Source organism: Micrasema longulum, unplaced genomic scaffold (assembly GCF_059751315.1).
Source record: "Micrasema longulum isolate JH-2025_06_02 unplaced genomic scaffold, ASM5975131v1 h1tg000262l, whole genome shotgun sequence".
NCBI classification, from domain to species: domain Eukaryota; kingdom Metazoa; phylum Arthropoda; class Insecta; order Trichoptera; family Brachycentridae; genus Micrasema; species Micrasema longulum.
Window position 1 is genome coordinate 347,118 of NW_028277466.1, and position 20,142 is coordinate 367,259.

The following is a 20,142-nucleotide window of genomic DNA, read 5'->3' on the forward strand; positions in this document are numbered from 1 at the left end:
ATAAGTTCACACAAAATGCTAAAATTGTTCAACAAAACACGATCGCTTTTTTAAAAAGCTATATTGCCGTCATAGAAGTTAGAATTGTCCAAGTTTGGATTTCTCCTAAGGGAAGAGACCATTTAAGGAGACTACTGCGAGACATTGCATAGATTTATATACTAATTATCGTGTTGTCCAGGGTCCCGATGGGAAGTTAACAGAATTGTCTTCGACTGTCGGTGAAGAAAAATCGATATTTGTGTACGAAAATGAGTATATTTGCATGAAAATTCAAAGTATCTTCGCCAGTCACCTATAATTGAACACGTTTAGAAGAAAAAATAAAATGCATATTCTGTTTTTCATACATAAAACTTCATTTTACTTTGTAGATAAAATTGAAGATACATGTTAACTTCCAATTGTAATCGGGGCCCAGCTCTTTCCAAACAGCCTGTGCTTGACAAAATCTTTAAAATTCTTTATTGGCAAATCCTGAATTTCAAGAGGTACCGTGTTGTAGAATCGTATGCAGTTTGAGGAAGAAGAATTATGCATTCTTTGCAGTCTAGTAGTGGGCACAGCTAGTTTATCTTTATTCATTGTGTAGAACCTATGGAAATAATCATCAATATGTTTGTGAACGTACATTAAATTTTCGTCAATATATTGACACGTACCGTCAATATGTTAATATCTTTGAGCCTATCTCTAAGTGACTCTCCGGGGATCATATTGTATATTGCTGAAACAGCCCTCTTCTGCAGCACAAAAACAGAGTCAATATCTGTGGCTCCCTTGCTATTTCTATATCAGTAAGATGCCGAATCTTTTAAACCTTTGACATACATTTAAAATTAATAATAAAACTATATGTAATCCAAATCTTTCCTTAAATATTTACAACTGTAATTACAATAACCAGATTCCGAAGATTGAATGTATTTGTAAATCGTTGGACAAATTAGATTCAATGAAATATTTGGGAATTAATATAGATGGGAATTTAAGATGGACTTATCAAATTGATCATATTAAAAATAAATTGAAAAAGCAAATTTACTTTTTTAAAACTATAAGAAATATAATCAGCCTAAAAGAACTTGTAAAAATATATTACGCAATAACTCAATCAGTTTTGGAATATGGGATAATTGGATGGGGATGTGCAAATGACACACTGATCAAGCAAATAATAATTGCACAAAAAGCTTTAATAAAAATAATCTTAAGAGTCCCAATCAGAACTAGCTCCCTCGGTATATTTGAAAATCTTAATGTAAAATCTATAAAACAACTTTATGTAAAAGCTTTGTTACCATGCGCACGTAAACATTATTCTCTACCTTCCGTTGCAAATACAAGAGTAACTAGATACTCAAGAGTATTTAAGAAATACAAGAGTAACTAGATAGTAACTAGATAAAGATACTCCACCCTGATGCTGCAAAAAATAATAAAAATAAATTCAACCTTCGGTAAATATTTTGTCATTTATTACTAGATGTTCATGGATGTTCCATTGTGATCGCGAATACGATAAACAACCATGGTGAAAAATTGTTATTGCATCGCTTATTAGCACGTCGATAGTTAATTGTGATTGAGCTACTGGTTAAAACATTTATTTTTTATTTTTATAAAAACCTTTTTTAGCATAAATAAACGATACATTCAGTAGAAAAATGGAACACTTCAGGTTGAACTTGCCAAAAAAGAATCTAGCTCTTGTGTTTGGCAAGTTAATAAAATAACATAAAAATAAAACATAAAATGCAAAACAAAATAATAAAATAAATAAAAAATTAAACAATTTTAAAAATTGAGAAAATATAACACTAAAAAATATTAAATAAAAACACAAAATTTATAAACACGGGCATATATTAAAAATACATCTCTTTTTTCAAAATACAGTAAATGTTAATTATGTCAAGAAGCTTTTCTTTAATTTATCCTTAAATTTTCCGTAATTTATTTCTTGCCGTAGATTTTGTGGTAAATTATTGAAAAGCTTCCGTCCTATGTAAGTATAATGATGTTTGGCCGTGGTAGTTTTGATTCTCGGTAGAGCATAGGACGGAAGCTTTTCAATAATTTACACAAAATCTACGGCAAGAAATAAATTACGGAAAATTTAAGGATAAATTAAAGAAAAGCTTCTTGACATAATTAACATTTACTGTATTTTGAAAAAAGAGATGTATTTTTAATATAGGTGTTTATAAAGTATTATTTTATTGATTTTTTTGTAGAATTTTTAAGCGTCTAAGATGAGCGTTATAATCCCCCCCCCCATCCAACTATTGCATATTGAATGATTGACTGTACTAGAGCATAATAAACTGTCTTTAATTGATCCGTCGATAAAATATGTGGAGTAATTTTCTTAGTCTTTTGCACATGTAATTGTTAAAAAATATATTAATATTTCTAGGCATTTGTCATTTTAACTACACGTATATTATGTAAGAATGACATAAATCATTGTGAATGTCACGTTGGTTATGTTAAAGTAGATAAAGCTAAGTAGGCACTTCGTACTAACCCATGTCACTACACCGTAATTAATTTTCTATGATAATGCTATATTTTTATTAGTTCTGTAATATTGTGCGTACCAGTATTGGATTAGGACGTAAATGTAATAGAAGTAGCTAGAGATAATCGTACAAACGTATTCCCGTGTTTTCTTCCTGGGTTATTGTACTAAATACTAAAGTTTGTTCATTATTACAAGAATTTTCAAATAGACAAACTAGTCGCGTGATACCCGACGAAAAATAGCCTATTTCACACGTATCAGTTTAATCTAAAAGGCACGGTAATTTATTTATTCATTAATGCAAATACATATACATTACCAAAAAATACAATAATAACGTATTCCAAACTCTATGAGGCCAAGGGCCCTGTGTTAAGTTGGGATACAACACAATGGAGAGTAAAAGCACATACATAATTTAATAATAGCAAAAAAATAAAAAATAAATATTATTACATAAACATGCGTATTTTTCAAAGGGCATCTGGACAACACGCTTAATAGTTTATACATCTATGCAATATCTCGCAGCAGTCTCCTGCAATAGTCTCTTCCCTTAGACAAAATCTAGAATTGTACACCCCTCTTGAAAACGGCTTTCGTTTTGGAGAACTTTATTTTATTTATTATTTACATACAATATTACATTTTAGTTATTTTAAGACATTTTTAAAAATTATTTATTTTTTACAGGACTCACCAAGCCAATGAATATGGCTTGTCGGTAAAGATCCTTTACAATTAATCATATGATAGTCCTACATGGTTTTATAATAATAATTACTACTAACTTAGATATAGGGAGCGAAAAAAAGTACATGTAATTACATGCATCAATTGATGCTTTCAAAAAAAATATTTAGAAGATGTAAAAAAAAGCAAAAAATAAGTGAATGATAAAAATGATGATTTTAAGATAAAAAATAAATAAATACAGAACCGAAGTACCAAAATTTTAAACAGAAGTGTGTACATATTTAATAGGCACTTAATATGTTCATCCAGGACATTGAACACTCTTGGGGCCACAAAAGAGAAATTCCTCTGAGGTGGAAATGGGTTATGGGGTCTACCAGAAACTCTGAATTCGGGCAAAAAAATTCAGGTTTCTGGGCCCCAAAATTTATTTTAAATATAACATATATGTACATAACAAACACGTATTCAATACGTACATATTATAAAAAAGAAAAAAAAATACACGAAAGAGACTCATGTCGAAGTAGTAGGAGAATCCTGCCCCGGAAAACCCCTTCGGATACATGGAACAGATCAATATCCAGAGCGATGTTTTTCAGCATAGCGGTAGCCCTTCCAACAGGCATAACCATAGGCAGGTTGGTCCTGAATATCGGAATATGAAACAATCTATGCTGACGCTGTCTGAGGTAATTATCAGGAACATACAAACCAATGCTCATCATAATCTCAGAATTATCGATCACACCGCGCAACAATCGATAAAAATGTGTAGTCAAATACACATTCCTTCTAGTCTCCAAACTATTGTAGCCAAGCATATCCTGGAGAAACTCTGTCGGGTAGAGCCAAGGATAATACTCGCACTCTCTCATGTAAAGATATCTCAGAAAGTTCCTTTGGATTCTCTCTATCATAAGAGAGTACTTCAGTTCATGTGGCCCCCAAATCATCGAGCCACTCTCGAGTCTACTTCGCACCAAGGAGCTGTAAAGAGTTCTCAGTACGCGGGTATTTTCAAAAAGCCTGACAGTACGCAGAACAAATCCTAACATTATCGATGTTTTTATCAGAATCATACTTAAAATAATACTTCAATATTGGAGGTTCGTAACTATTTTGATTAAAACAGTATTTTAGGATAGCTTATTTGCGTTGGGCGTAGGAGGCACAGGGCTCAGAGATCTAAAAGTATGTGGGTATTGAGGAATTTGAGTCATCACAGTCAGCAGTCCGCAGTCCGGTACTGCTCGGTAACTGTATATCAACTACGTACAACATGCAACTCGCATCATATCATCAAATAATGCACTTCATTTGGTACCTTGTCCCTCGTCATATTGATATGCCAAGGTTAATCTAATTTCAAAGCACTTCAGGAAGGAAATTCTCATTACGTCAGTTATAGTATTCAACTTTTATATTTAATTTTTGATCTTTACAATTGTGGGGATAAATGCAAAACCGCCATTGTCCGTGATCGCTGTTTTTGGGAAAACCAACAAAACCCGTGCCTCCATTATGATGGGATGATCAAGACGTCATACCTTTACCTTGATGGTATAGTTGAAGATAAACTCTCTCTAGCGATTACGAAGATACACTACCGACCCTCCCCCTTTCAAGTTTTGGATAGGTACATCGATATGAAACAAGGGGAAACGTACGTCACGGTACACATATCTACGCACTGAAATGACATAGCTTCAGTATGACATTATAGTTGAAGATTAAAGTCTCCCGGCCGACTACTAAGATACACTACCGATCCCCTTACCATCATATTTTGATGTAAGTACATCGGTTCATACCGACGGGTCTAGAACCCCTCGATACGTTTATCTACGCATTAAAAGTGAAAAAAAAATTGTTCCACCGAGCAATTTTTCCTTTAATTACGATTTATTTAAATTTTTGGTCGTTTTGAGGTTGGCACTTTTTTCTCAAAAGCCTATTCTAACTAAAGAACACCCTGTATAAGAGAGAAATAAGTAAATTTTGAAATCGAATTAAATAAAAATACTAACATATTACTAGCTTCCTAGGGAGTTGAATCCAGTCCTTGTCTGCAAAAATTTGTACAAACACAAAATATTGTTGATATTTCCTTTAAGTTCGATGTGCACATTCAGCTTAAATAAATAATATTTTCGCTATCTGTTATACGACGCACAAGTTGCACATTGAACTTAAAATAAATAGTCTTTTCGCTATCTGTTATACCACGCACAAGTTGCACATTGAACTTAAAATAAATAGTCTTTTCGCTATCTGTTATACCACCCACAAGTTGCACATTTAACTTAAAATAAATAGTCTTTTCGCTATCTGTTATACCACGCACAAGTTGCACATTGAACTTAAAATAAATAGTCTTTTCGCTATCTGTTATACCACCCACAAGTTGCACATTTAACTTAAAATAAATAGTCTTTTCGCTATCTGTTATACCACGCACAAGTTGCACATTTAACTTAAAATAAATAGTCTTTTCGCTATCTGTTATACTACGCACAAGTTGCACATTGCTCTTAAAATAATTTAGATCGACGGCTCACGAAAGCTCTCAAGAATTAACATATTACAAAAGAGATAAAGAACATTTAAGAGAAGGTAATATAGAAGTCTAGGCATCTACAGGGCTTATGACCTGTCAATGGCTAGTTTAAGTGGCCACTTTACACACTGTGTAACATTCACCATTCTGCCTATATTTGAACATCTATATTCCTTCAATTCTTTCATATGTTGATGTTTGTGAAGTTAAATAGCTGAAACCTTTATTTATGCGGGTGAGATTCATCTAATTGAATTATTTCACCTACATACTAGGCAACGCCTGAAAATGTTATTTTTTCCATTTTTATACTTCTTAAGTGAAAGTGAGGGAATTATTAGACACAGTCCGATGTATTCAAATATGATTCTACGCTCCTTCTGGACTATTCTTAATTCTATGGGTAAAATATAAAATGTTTCCAATTTTATTGTCCTGCGAGCAATGAAATGTTTTACGGCAAATAATATAAATAAGCGAATAGACTCATTTTAATTTATGTTGTTGGGAATATTATTACGTCTAATAAACCATAATTGAGTGGTTTTGATCTTCAATGCTCTTCGAAGGTCTGAGGACATAGCCACTGTACCGTGGTGACTTATAAATCTAATCGTCTGTCAATTCTAACATGAAAACGCACGTCCAAATGGGCGAGAAACGTGACAGTTACCTTGGGATCCGCCATTGTTTGGTGCGCTTGAGTAGTTTCATCTCGATGTTTTTGTACCAAGTTTTATCCAGTTAAACTACTTTATATTGACGCCATTTATTTATGCGACTGTCAACGAGTCTATGATGTCAAAACTGGGTCCTGCGAGGAACTGCGACATTATGCAGTGAGTATTGAGTACAATGAAATCGCAAAACATACCCAATATTGCAGTCACATTGTGGTATCAACAGATCAGCTGGAATTCGTTAGGAAGAGGCACCTAAACTTTTTAAAAAGCGAGGGTGCCAGTCCGTAAATGCTATTCTATGGCTGAAATATGTTTCTAGATATCGGTTTGATAGTACCTACCTCCCAGAAAAGATATACATATACATAATACAAGGCTAGCACAACGTGAAGGCTTGTCAGTACCGAGGTTTTTAAATAAGTATGGCCAAAGAACACTTCATTATACAATTCCTAAAATTTTCAATAAGATTCCTAAGCAGATCTTAAAAGAAAATGTTGACAAAACTTTTAAGAAAAAAATAATGAGGAAGTTCAGTGGTTTTAAAAAAAAAATTATTTGTTAATAGACCGTTAAACTAAGTCAGTTTAAAAAAAAAAAATCATATATCGTATTATCGGCGCTACGATTTTTCAAAGTTTTGTATTTCTAAAATAACTCCGCGTGTAACGTCAGAGGTTCATTTCCGCTTATTCTCATTCAGTTCTTCCCATTGGTCCAGAAGCAACAAGCATACCGGAAATCTTCCATAGCTCTCAGATCATAGGTCGATTCACATGAACCAGTGACGTCATTTAAAGTAGTGCGTTTTTATCAAAATATTTTTTATTATTTTTTCTGTACATTTTCTAGAAACTTTGCAGTACAATTTAATGCTCTAATTTTTACCCCACGTAAGAAAACATTTTTTGTATCCAATTTCCCGTATAGATTTTGGATTTTGCCGGGTTTGCAAGTAGTACATTTGTGCCATTGTGAATTTTATTTGACACTTATTTAAATGAATTTGTGAGGTTTAATAATAAAAATGCCTAATTTTGGGCGTTTTGAAGTGACTTTTAACCTATTGAAATAAGTTTCAGTTTCGGCCACAGCTAGAACAGAAGCCGAAATTCGGTGTCATTTTCGGCTGAAAATCTTGTTTCTGTAGGTCAATAATTATCAATCGTTTATAATTTTCATTTAGATACCACATACAATAACGCATACCTGTTATTTTGAGGATCTAAAGAAAGTAACGTGATGGAAGATCAGCGTAATGGACGCCACTTGTAAACATTTTGTCAGCGTGTGTTTTTATTCGGGCAGTTCCCCGAGCTCGCGCTAATTTCTGAACTGTTTCAACATCAAACGAAGTAGGCTCCATTAATTAAGATTATTAGATCTAATTGGCGCAAGAAAAAGGGAATATATAAAGCCAATTTACAGTACAGCAATATGTAACTCAGTCAGTGCCAGAAGTTTCAATTACAAATTTATCGCTTACATTTTAGAATCGTAGATTACTTAAATTCATGTATATTAATATTAATTTTGCACTGTTTTATATTTTCTTCTTCTTTCTACTTTTTCTGTTTTCTCTTCCTTTTCGAGATAATAAAATACAAGCTTTGCTGGACAGTATTCAAATCCCTCAAATGAAATGGCTGCAAGATATCTATCGGACCCCTGTATCATTGATTTATTTTACACTTTATTTTATATACACATACAATGTATATACAAGCTGCAGCAAAATAGACAGTGCAGTTTTGAAAGGCCGGTACATCCCGTGTGTTGGGGGTAGGAACCAGCAGCTCAATCATAAATAACTATCGACGCGCTTAAAAACATGCTAAGCAATTTAGCGATAACAATGAACAATAATGAATATCAATATAAGTTATCGGCATGTCAAAGAAGTCCATTTTGTATAAGTATTATTATTATAATTTACTTGATAGTAGCTATTTGTTAGTTCATGTAAAACATATTATGATTGAATGGATTTAACGGATTTAACCTCAAGGAATAAATAAATAAAATAATTTAAGTTACTTACAATTTTTGGTTTATTACACACGAAAATACACAGATTACACAAAAAATATTATAGAGTGAATTTGAATACTGGTGAAGACAGAGAAGGGCGAGTGGCGTGTTACGCGCCCTTATATAGGTACATTGGGCACTGTGGCCATATACAACAACACATCCTCCTCTCTCACTCTCTGGTCCCCACACAGTCATAAGTCAACGCGTGTGTAATCTCCAAGTCAACGCTCGCAAAAAAAATCGGCGTTACAAAAATAATACAATATATTTCATTTGCAAAATAGTAAGGAGTAATTTATACAAAAAAGTGAAAAATAAATTACAATTACTATAGCGAATGCTTTTCTTGACATTTGGCTTGCCAACCGCCGGCTTAATACAATAAATATCATGATAAATGATAAATAAACAAATAAAAATAGCAGATTTGGAATATTTTCCATATTTATACCGGTGAAATTCAAATATGTGATTGCGCAGCAGGATTAAAATTATTAAGTAAATATTTTGACATTTAATATTGGGTGTTCACGGATGTTTTATTGTGATCGCAAAAACAATAAACAACCATGGTGAAACATTGTTATCACGTCGCTTATTAGCACGTCGATAGTTATTTGTGATTGAGCCACTGCAATGTAGAGTATCCATGCTCTCTCATGTACAGGTAACGATGAAACTTCTTCTGTAAGATAACTCATGGTTCGACGTGTTGGCTAGTTGACTCATCATCCTTTTTCAAATCTACGCGGTATATTTTGTTTTTCAATATTTGATGTCATATTTAGGATTTTCCTTTGTTGCAGTACCAGAGACAACCGGGTGTATGGAGTGCACGCCCAAGGAAATGCAGTACTGTGCGGGGTTCCAGGTCATTAACGACCACTGCTGCTGTGATAAGAGCTATTTAGGTAACCACGTTGAACTAGCTCTAGCAATACTCTCCTCATCTAGAAATATTCTGCCCGTTAAGGAACGGATGCTTTTAAATATTTATTCAAAACAGTTACAAAAATCGCACCACATTTAGAACAAATGTAATATGTAAATAAATAAATATATTAACCATCGAAAAATTAAAATCAATTTACTTTGCATTCGCCCAATCCATATTACAGTACGGAATAATCGGATGGGGTGGTGCTTTTAAAACAAATATTTTACCGGTTGAAAAAATACAAAAATTAATTATAAAAGTTATTTTGAAAAAACCGTCTACTTTTCCCACTGTTCAATTATTTAAAAAAATTAAGGTTTTAGCTATAAAATTGCTATATAAAAAGAATTGTTTGCTTCAAATACATAAAGATAAAATAAATAGTAGTATTTCTAGGTCTCAAAACGTAAGTACGCGACCTAGAACAGGTGGTAATATCTTAATTCCTAAATTAAAAACAACTACTGCACAACATCATTATACTTACAGAGGAATATTTTTCTTTAATGAAATGAACAAAGATAATTAAAAGTACAGTCAGGAATACAATATATCTAAGAGAAAAGTAAAAAATTACATCTATAATTCTTCTTTATGTAACACTGATTGAAAACATCGTTTATATCTTTTTTGTAATTTATTTATGTTGTTCTAAAAATATTATTGATTAAAATAAAATAATCTATTGTAAGACGTCACTCCCCATTATGTACACAAGAATTATTTATTTATTTTACGTAATGGGAAACATTAATGTAAATATATGTATTTGATTAATGTAAAATTGTATTTAGTTGTAATATTGTATTTTTATTTGTTATTAATAAAAAAAAAAATAAAAAAAATACAACTGGACCTAAGTACCTAAGTGTATTAAAATATTACGAATACCGGAAATTATCAGGGCTGGTATTCCAAACGCTCTCGTGGCTGAATTATCACGTGTATTTACATACAAAATACACGAACGTACGAATAATAATTGAAAGTCTCGCCTCTCGCCCCGTCTTGTGCGAGAACCGCCGCGCCGTGTCGTTCACGGCTCCCCTACGCTACGTCAAGCGCGCTGCGAGCGCTTGTACCGCCATCTCACGGCCAATTTTTGAAACTATAATCTTAAGCCCGTTTTATATTGGTCAGTAAATGGTACAAAATCTTGTGCAGAATTTGGACATAAATATTGTGTCTTAACACATTTTCTTTTCACGTTTTGTACCGTGTTACGTTTTAACCTTAGAGTATATGCATCTGTTTTAAGATTGTTATAAGGACGATTTGTGAAAATAAATAAAATATCTATAAACGGCGGCCTCCGCTGTGATTCCCCACTGCAATTGGGCCTCCTGGCCTGTTGTGGTGCAAAAAAATGTATAGTTTATATTTATTTTGTACTTATAATAAAATAACTTATCTTTTCTTAAGTTTTTTTTTGTTTTGTACACTATTTCGTGAAAAGGATGTAAATTATATTGTTATGGTATTTGTTACAATCAATATAGTGTAAAGGTAAAGTTTCCGCAAACCAAGTTTCGTAAAATAAACGTAAAAATGTAATTTTTCAATAAAAACGTCATAAAAGCATCTATAAATAATTAGTTTCATATTTTCGTTAATTTTTTATGGCTTTAGTTAGATAAATAGTTTAGTTAGATATTTTTATGGCATCTGAAAAACATTTCCACTTTTCTCTTCTTATACTTTTATTTCCTTTCTATGATAAGAATCAAATAATTTATTTATACACTCGTATCATTATTTTATCAATTTTATTTTGTTTATTTACATATGTATTGAAACATGAAAAACAATACTATTTATTTTATTGGTGGTTCAAAAGAATATGTCATTTTGCAATAAGTCTAAACAAAATTTTACAAGTTAAATAAATAAATGAAATTTTGTTTTTGTAGAGGTTTTTCCGTACGTACCTCACACATGTTACCTGGGTCCAGAGCGATGTGCCACGGATGCCACCGATTGCTCGGAATATGTTCGTCTCCGAACTTGCTGCTGTGAGAAATATATTGCCAAAAAATGTAAGTGCCCAAAATCTCAACAGAGACCGAGGGAATAACTTTTTGATAGATTTCTTAACCGAGATGGAGGAATTATTGTGGAAGGTGGAAATCTTAGCATTTACAGAGCTTGTGACCTGAAATTTGCTGATATAAGTGATCGCTTTTACGCATCGTTTAATATTCAGCATTCTGCGTAATGTGATTTCTTCATCTACACAATTTTCAGAAATTGTATATCTGGTTAAAACAGACGTTCTTTAGCAGACGCTTCATCATATTATGCGACATCTGTTGACTTTTTGATGAAGTTTGTCACTAAGCAATATTTTAGCATTCTTTTTAATTATATTGTCTAGGTACGCTAGAGTACATTCGAAATAATGATTATTTTTACTTTTTGAAAGATCACCCAGCCTCCATACATTTTTGGGCTAATTTTGAAAGTGCTGGCCATCTAAATTTAATAATATTATAATAGAGTATAACAAAATGTACCCTTTTTTTTATTAGACTAAAGTTCTAAGTCAAGTCTATGAGATAATATTCAAACTCAGAACATCTCTATTCTATTTGTGGAATAAAACCTAATCATCATTATATTTCTCGTAATAATGTTCAAGTCGAAATGAAAAAATGTAACAGGCATCACAGCAAGTTCTTATCTCCGCCTGCGACACATGCTATCACGTATGGTACATGGGGTATGCAAGGCACCTGCCTGCCATAAACATTCCTGCTGAAGGGTTAGTAGATATATTTGCTATATCAGGAGAATTATAGGGGATAACATTAAAATATTTAATTCAGTGATTATTTTTATTTCCCCCCTGGGCCTTTTTATAATGTACGTGAGACCAAAACACAACTAACTACTATTACACCCCTTTATATAACACTTTTGACAAAAAAAAACTGCTTTATATCTATACCGAGTGATACTTTGAGGCTAAATATTCTAACCTAAATAAAATAAAAATACTAAAAAATGGATAGTTGAGCTAGGTAGAAGTAAAATGAATTGTTTCATTCGCCCAAACCAATATTGAATCAACTGCTCCAGAAGTGTATATCTTATATTAGGTTTTTATTATTTTTATTGTGCGTTTTGTAATATAAATAATATAAATGTACCTACTTATATACCTTGTTTTTAAAATTGTCTATATATTTTGTTGATTATATCTGCTTATTAAATAAGTCTTCTTTGTTTATTCTCAAATGTAATAACATTTCAAAAAAGTATATTGTTAAGTGTCCTCGGCACGGGTAACCCCAGTGAGGTCACATTATTTTTATTATTGATTACAGTTTGTAACAGTTTCGTGGTGTAGTGGTCAAGATGCTTGACTTACACACGGAAGGTTCCGGGTTCGATTCCCGGTGAGAACACAAAAATTTAAATGTTTTTTTTAAAGTCTGTTATATTATTTTTGATTTCAGGGAAGGGGATTATGTCATCTGCTTCGATAGCAGCTCTTCCACTCGGCATACTGTGGATCTTCTCATGGCTCTCCATAGCAGTCAAGTATTTGTCCATAATATAATGATTCCTAATATTTGGTAGTGATAATAGAGATAAATATAATAGAACATATTTTTTTATAATTTTTAATTTGGAGGTCTGGTATAATACAATATTTTAATGTGTCCAAGTTCATTAGGTATTCTAATGAAATCAAACAATTTTGTTATTGTTTTCCAAATTTGTTAAGTGCTTAATTTGTACCTACTTCTATTGTTTTTGAATCTTTAAAAAGTTTTTTGACTGTTGAAACAAAATATATTTTTGTTACTAAATGTATTAAGGAAGAACTTGCGATTAAATTGCCATAGTTTAAATTATCAAATAGTATTAGTGTTTTATTGTTAAATGTAATTACACATCCAGTGAAATAAAAAAATATATTAGCCCGAAGAACACTGTAAAATAGTGAACAGTAATTTTATTGTATTGTCACATGTGTGGTTATATTATAAACAAACTTTTTAATTATTCTTATGACGGCAAAGAGTATTGAAGCTCCACTTCTATTGCATAAATATAGATATAGCACAACTGATGAAATACAGTTATGACTAAACAAAGCAGAATTTCTAGAAGAGCCAAAAAAAAAACATGTTTTAAAACCATTGAGATAGAATATATAGAGATGACACTCCAAACAAATCTGAGCTAAAAAGTCGTCCTCAAAGGAAAGGGAATGACCAGCGGAGGGAGCAAGTATCATCACGTCATATCTCGTCGACTTCGACAAGCAAAACACGTAGTACAGTAAAACCACGGACTGTTTACATCGGTCTACTGTAAGTTCTATTCAGTATGTCGCTCCCTTTCGCATACACGTTGCCTTTGTTTATCGTTTCACCCAACTAGCTGAGCAGGACAGAGACGTAGCTCACGACTGGTAACATATTAATAAAACATTTTTTAACGTGAAAAGAGCTATTTTAAACAAATATTGATTAAGATAAAAACCATCGCTTTTTCTATCTTTCCCAGATTGATTTGTGCAGTGTAGCGTACATATGGGCATTTTAGTAATTGCGAGGAGAAAATTACCCGGGGAATGCTCGCATTTCTATCATATCGCATTTCGCTCGCTATTCTATCAAACATATGGAAATTGCCCACAAGTTGAGGGATCATATTTCAAACGCTCATGTTTACTCTAGTTATATACCTCAATGTTTAAAAATGTGTATTTTTATAGAATTTTTTTAATCCCAATGTGTCATATAATATATATTTTGATTCTTGAAAATTGTTCCAATATGACACTGTTTAAGAACATCAGCGTTCAAATAAGTTAATGTAAGTAAATCATACAGCCATCAAGCGGGTAAATTGAAAAGTTAGAATTATGTAAATTTTTTAGCATATGAGAGTTATTATAAAAATTTATTCTGTATGCTTAGCAAAGAATCACATTTTTTTACTTGTGACTCTATTTTATCAGGTGTGCTATAATGTATAGTGTAAGGTAAACCGTAAGAAAGTATTATCCAAGTATGCCATACAAAAACACAATATCCTCTAAGAAGTTTTGCTAGTTTTACACAAATTTATCAAATTGAAAGTTACAAATTGTATTGACTATATTAAATGTGAATTTGTCTCTTGATTCTTGATACAGGCTTGCAAATGTAAATTAGATTTGACATTGTATTGTATATAAAAAGTTCTATAATGATAATAATATGACCGCACATCCGCAATTATTTCCTAATATTTCAATTCACACAAAGCCTTTGATCCTTCTTGGATAAAATAACTTGCAAAATATGTACAGATGGTCCAAGAATAACAGATTTGTATGTAGATATCATAAATTAATATGTAAAGCAAAGCCTTTAAATAGATAGACTGTTTCAATGAATGTGTTAATAAATTAAAATCAATAATGTTCAAAAAAATATATGTTATTCGTATGAATCCTATTGTTGAGTGTAGTAATCTCAAGAAAGCTTTTGAATCTCTGCACTACTATTTCATAAAAATTATGAATAGCCATAACGTAAACAATATTCTCAAACTCCTTAACAAAATTATATAAATTGCCATAATTACACATTTCTTTATTTCAGTGGTGGTCCAAATCACTTATAAATTAAATTATTCATTATGTAAAATATATATAAAATCATTTGGTACTTTCCACAAAAATAATAGAATTGGAATAGTTTTTTTTTATTAAGAATGTAACAAGGAAATCGTTGGTGATAGTGTGATACCGAATAACCTGACTTTTTAGAGAAAATGTGTTACAACATTAAACTCGTTACATGAACTAAGAGACGTGAGATTTAAATTATTGCTATTTTTACTCTAAATAATAATAGTTTTTCTGGTACTCCAGCGGTATTGATGACAGATTAAAATCGTAAGTAATAAATTATATAAAACAGAACGCTTTTTAGGTTCCTTTGCCAAAAAATTCAATTGATAGTTACACGGTATTGCAGTTTCATTGATGAAATGGTAATAACAGATTTTCAGTATGTTCTTCAAATGCGTAATATTAGTATTGAAAAAAAAATCTTGAAAAATGTTACAAAATATAATTTTCTTAGGAAATCACCGAAGTATTTCACAATCTACGCACAAATGACCTAGCATATATTGTGTATTTTAATGTTATGTGTTTTTATGAAAATTAGTAAGGGTGCTTGAAGAAATGGAGTCTGGTTTGAACGGAGACCTGTATGGAAATAAATATCAGTTATACATATTTACCATAGATTTATTCCCAATTTCTCCGATAACTGAAGAAAATGCTGCGGTGTACGACTCCGCAAATGACATTGTAAGAAAATAATTTCAATAGAAAGAGAAGAAATATGACATTTTACCACCTAGTTTTACTAAAAAATTCCATACCTCTATTGACTCAAAAATATAATGATGATTGCAAAGAGTTTGAATTCATTTTATGTTAGTTTCCAAGAGATTAATGATAATGTTAAGATTAGCTGTAATGTTGATGTGTGCTTCTTTTACAAAATTAAACAAAATTATTAAAAATATTTACAATGTTGACTCGATACCAAAATTATGCAAAAATGTTATTCTGCATTATTCCTTACTTAAACATTTAAGTCCTTTTTGAAATACATATCTGATTATTTTATATTTCAAAAACATATTACACATAAACTTATAATGGTTATTGGGATCTCAAAAACTTTTACTGAAAAATAATGTATTCAGCTTAGGAAGCATTTTAAAACAGCACATTGTCATTTTCTTAGAGTTTTTTCAAATGATAAAACTTCCAGAGTCCTGCTTACAGCGCTTTACGATCTACCGGTAGGATACACATGTTCTTGTTATATGAGGATTTCTAGACCTGCTAGTGAGACTCATTATTTTTAACCTGCTTTACAAGGACCAAAACGCATAAATGCATAAATCGATAGATAAACTATCTAAGAATTAATTTGTTGCAACAGAGAGGGAAAATATTTTAGAGAAGGGAATGTAGAAGTCTAGGCATCCGCAGGGTTAATGACCTGTCATTGGCTGGTTTAAGCGGCCACTTTACAAATGGTGTAACATTCACCACTCTGCCTATGTTTAAAACATACAAATTTCCGCAACTCTTCCATCTGTCGACTTTTGTGAAATGAAAGATCTGAAACCTGGGTGAGATTCATCCGGTTGAACCAGCTTAGTCCAGCTTTTCTACAAACATTTGGACATACTGAAAAAAAAAAATTCTACGAATATATTCACAAAGTTATAGAGGCCAATTCGAAGCCTTGATAGCATAAAAACTATATGATCTATTAAACCAAACCAAAGCTTATTCCCTTAAGCGTTAAATAATTTTTTAAGTGAACCAATAAAATAACCAAAAAAGTATTTTAAATTGAGTTTTATTGAATGTCAAACTAAATTTTATTTTTAAATATACATTTTTTTATGAAAAAAAACGTGCATTTTCTGCTTTTTAGTTCAGATCATAATTAAAAATCATTTTGATTTTTTCTTTTCTGACAAGAATTACGAGCAGAATCTTTCCTGCCAATTAGAGACTGCAGTGGCAAGATGCTCCAGGAATCGGCTAATAAATAATTGTCCACTTCGAATGTATGCCTAAATATTCCTAACAATGAAGCTTAGTCGCAAAAATCGCAAAAAAAAGCTTTTGAAGGACATAAAGCGGGCCTTTTCTTAGCAAGTTTTCGAACCATGTTTCTGTGATCAGTCTAGCCATGATGGCTACAAATCTATCTACCGGAAGGACACAACTCTAGACGTTCCATCATTAAGCTAATCTATGTAAAATTTTGTGAGTTTTTCATTTCATGAAGTCCATCAAACAAAATACCAATAATGTATACCAAAATAATATTAAGCTATCGCAGTTATGTTAGAACAGATAAAATGTTGATTCTTTCACAAATACTTTTGTTTGAGTATTTGGAAATATCAATTTTGTCAAAGAAAAAAAGGGTTATTTTTCATTATTTTCATACCAGCTATATTTATTTTATCTAAGAAAACATAGTACCATGTAAATTATGATTATATAAATTAAATAGATGTTGTAAGATTTGTATGTTTGTAAAATGATTGAAATGCTGATAAAACTTATGACGAAAAAATAAATGTTTTCTAAAATCAAATACGCTGTTTTTTACTACTAGGTGTTTCTCATTCCTTAAAAAAATATTTTTGATATTTAAATATTTTAATCTAATATCTATCAATCTAAATATTGTTTTCATAAAAAATGTAAAAATTATATTAAGATCCATGTAGTATTTTTCTACACAAAAATGTGTAATAGAGGTGGGTTGTGCGCCGATTGAATCCAAATGTTAAGTACCAATAACAAGTAAAACCGGATTAAAAATTTGGAAAACACCCATAACAACCACTATTTGGAACACATATAGATTTAGATAATGATTTTAGATAGATTTTCAGGACACCAACCCACCAATCAGGACAATTCACCGAAGGGAACTAGTGACGTCACACGCGGAGCAATCACAAAACTTGGAAAAATCGTAGCGATGATAATACGATACATAGAAAAATGTTTTTCTTTTAGTTTAGTTTAATAGTCAAAAAATAAAAAAATAAATAACCACTGAACTTCCTTATTGCCAATTTTCCATTTATCAGATTTCAAGTTGATTCTAAACGAAAATATGAAACTAATTATTTATAGATGGCGCTTTTAACATTTTTTATTGAAAACTTACATTTTTACGTTTATTTTCAATGGAAATTTTACAAAACTTGGTTTACGGAAATTTTACACTGTATTGATTGTAACAAATACCATAACAGTATAATTTAGGACCTTTTTACAAAATGGTGTAGAAAACAAAAAATAAGATCATTTATTAGAATCACCTTATGATAGAATCACCTTAAGTTCCTCATTGTTGTACGTGCGTTGACCAAACAGCAGTCACAGCACCGGAACGCGAAAGTTGGCACAAGTGAAAGAAGGGTTATGAAAGTCTAACGAAATTTCAGTAATATTCAATAGATGTCAATCAACGTCAACACGCGCGGCGTTGCGCCGTGTCATGCAAAGTCCATTACTTTTTTTTTTTTTTTTTTTTTTTTTTTTTTACGCCTCCACTCAAAGTCCATTACTTATTTACTTACTACTTACAAAAAAAACAAGTTGCTTATTAAATAATTTATTTATACGTATTTCATGAACTTAGAGAAACTATTTAAAAAGTATGTAATATCAATATTTGCATTGTTTCTAAAAATATGTGCAGATGATACAAATAAGAAAATCGGATAACCACCATTTTAAAATTAAACTTTATCTTTCGTGTGATGTGCAAAGTTTAATTTTACATTTTGATAAAAATCGTCCACGTCAATTTTCAGTTATCATAATGTTACAAATTTATAACTTTAAAGATAATATCGATGATGTTCACAGATAACATTAACAGGTAATAAAATAAATGGTGAGTATATTAAAAAGGTCAATCGAATGCAAGGTATAGAATCTAAAAATATGTTCCGTTTTTCTCTAACTTATGTTTGTAATTACAATATTATGAGATTCCTATGTTATGTATTTATTGTACTAATGTGATCCTGTTGTAGCGTCGCTGATTTCGGATCAAACGTTCGGACGTTCAAACCTTACTTCTCATTTTCTAGTACGATTATTGGAGTCTTTATTCGAGCCTCTAAATTAATATGTATTTCAGGGCCTCGATCATGATGGAAGATAAAGACGTCATACCTTCACCTTGACGGTACAGTTGAAGATAAATTCCTTCTAGCGATTATAAATATATACTTATTATTTTATTTTATACTTCTTCTTGGACCAGGTGGATTTATAAACAATATTTTGAATTACAACAGAGAAAACTTGAGAAATGTTGGAATGTGTTAATATTGACAGCTCCCTGGGGGTTTGAGTCTAGCCCTTGTCTACATGTCTACAAACATTTGGACAAACTCAAAACATTGTTTACTTTATTCGATTATTTTACGCGTCTCCGAATAATTGACAGATAATATTTTTCGATTAATGTAAATGTTCTAAAAATCTTACCAATTAAAAATATTATAATTAGTTCACTTTTACTTACCACCAAAGAAAATTATAAGTTAAGTTATACCTACCTAATTACAAATTAATTGCATAAAGAATGGTCAATAACGAAGTAACCTAGCTTTTTCTTCCATTCGGATGTTTAGAAACTTTGTGCACGATTGTAAATCTGACCTTTAACAGCTTTCTCCGCTACGTTGTATTTGCGTATTACATATTATGTATGTAATGTATTCTATATACGTATAATGTATAATACCTACACATGGATAGTGGTTGTTTAATTAAAGCTGGCGTGTTCGCGAAACTCAATCACAAATATCTATCGACGTGCTAATAAGCGACGTGATAACTATATCTCACCATGGTTGTTATCGTATTCACGATAACAATGGAACACCTAATATTAAATGTCAACATATTTACGTTTCGCGACGTATAATCCTGCTGCGCAATCACATATTTGAATTTCACCGGTGTAAAAAAAGTAGCTGCTATTTTTATAGATTTATTTATTATTTATCATGGTATTCATTGCAATTAGCCAGCGGTTTCAAGCCAAATGTCAAGAAAAGCAGTCGCCATAGTAATTATAATTTCATTTTCACGTTTTTGTATTAAATACTCCTTACCATT

At 31.4% G+C, this 20,142-nt stretch overlaps 1 protein-coding gene across 3 annotated transcripts in view; it reads left to right on the plus strand.

Moving 5' to 3' along the window:
- Window positions 1-17,584, plus strand: part of LOC148283081 (uncharacterized) — an 85,122-nt gene extending 67,538 nt beyond the window's left edge. For 2 of the 3 annotated variants that reach the window (XM_088224122.1, XM_088224121.1), the window contains 3 exons: window positions 9,307-9,411; window positions 11,348-11,473; window positions 12,896-17,584. In XM_088224122.1, coding sequence (XP_088080248.1) covers window positions 9,307-9,411; window positions 11,348-11,473; window positions 12,896-12,999 — 335 coding nt within the window. In that variant the 3' untranslated portion in view covers window positions 13,000-17,584. The remainder of the gene's footprint in view (window positions 1-9,306; window positions 9,412-11,347; window positions 11,474-12,895) is intronic. The other variant, XM_088224123.1, reaches the window with a different exon arrangement.
- The last annotated feature ends 2,558 nt before the right edge of the window (window positions 17,585-20,142 follow it).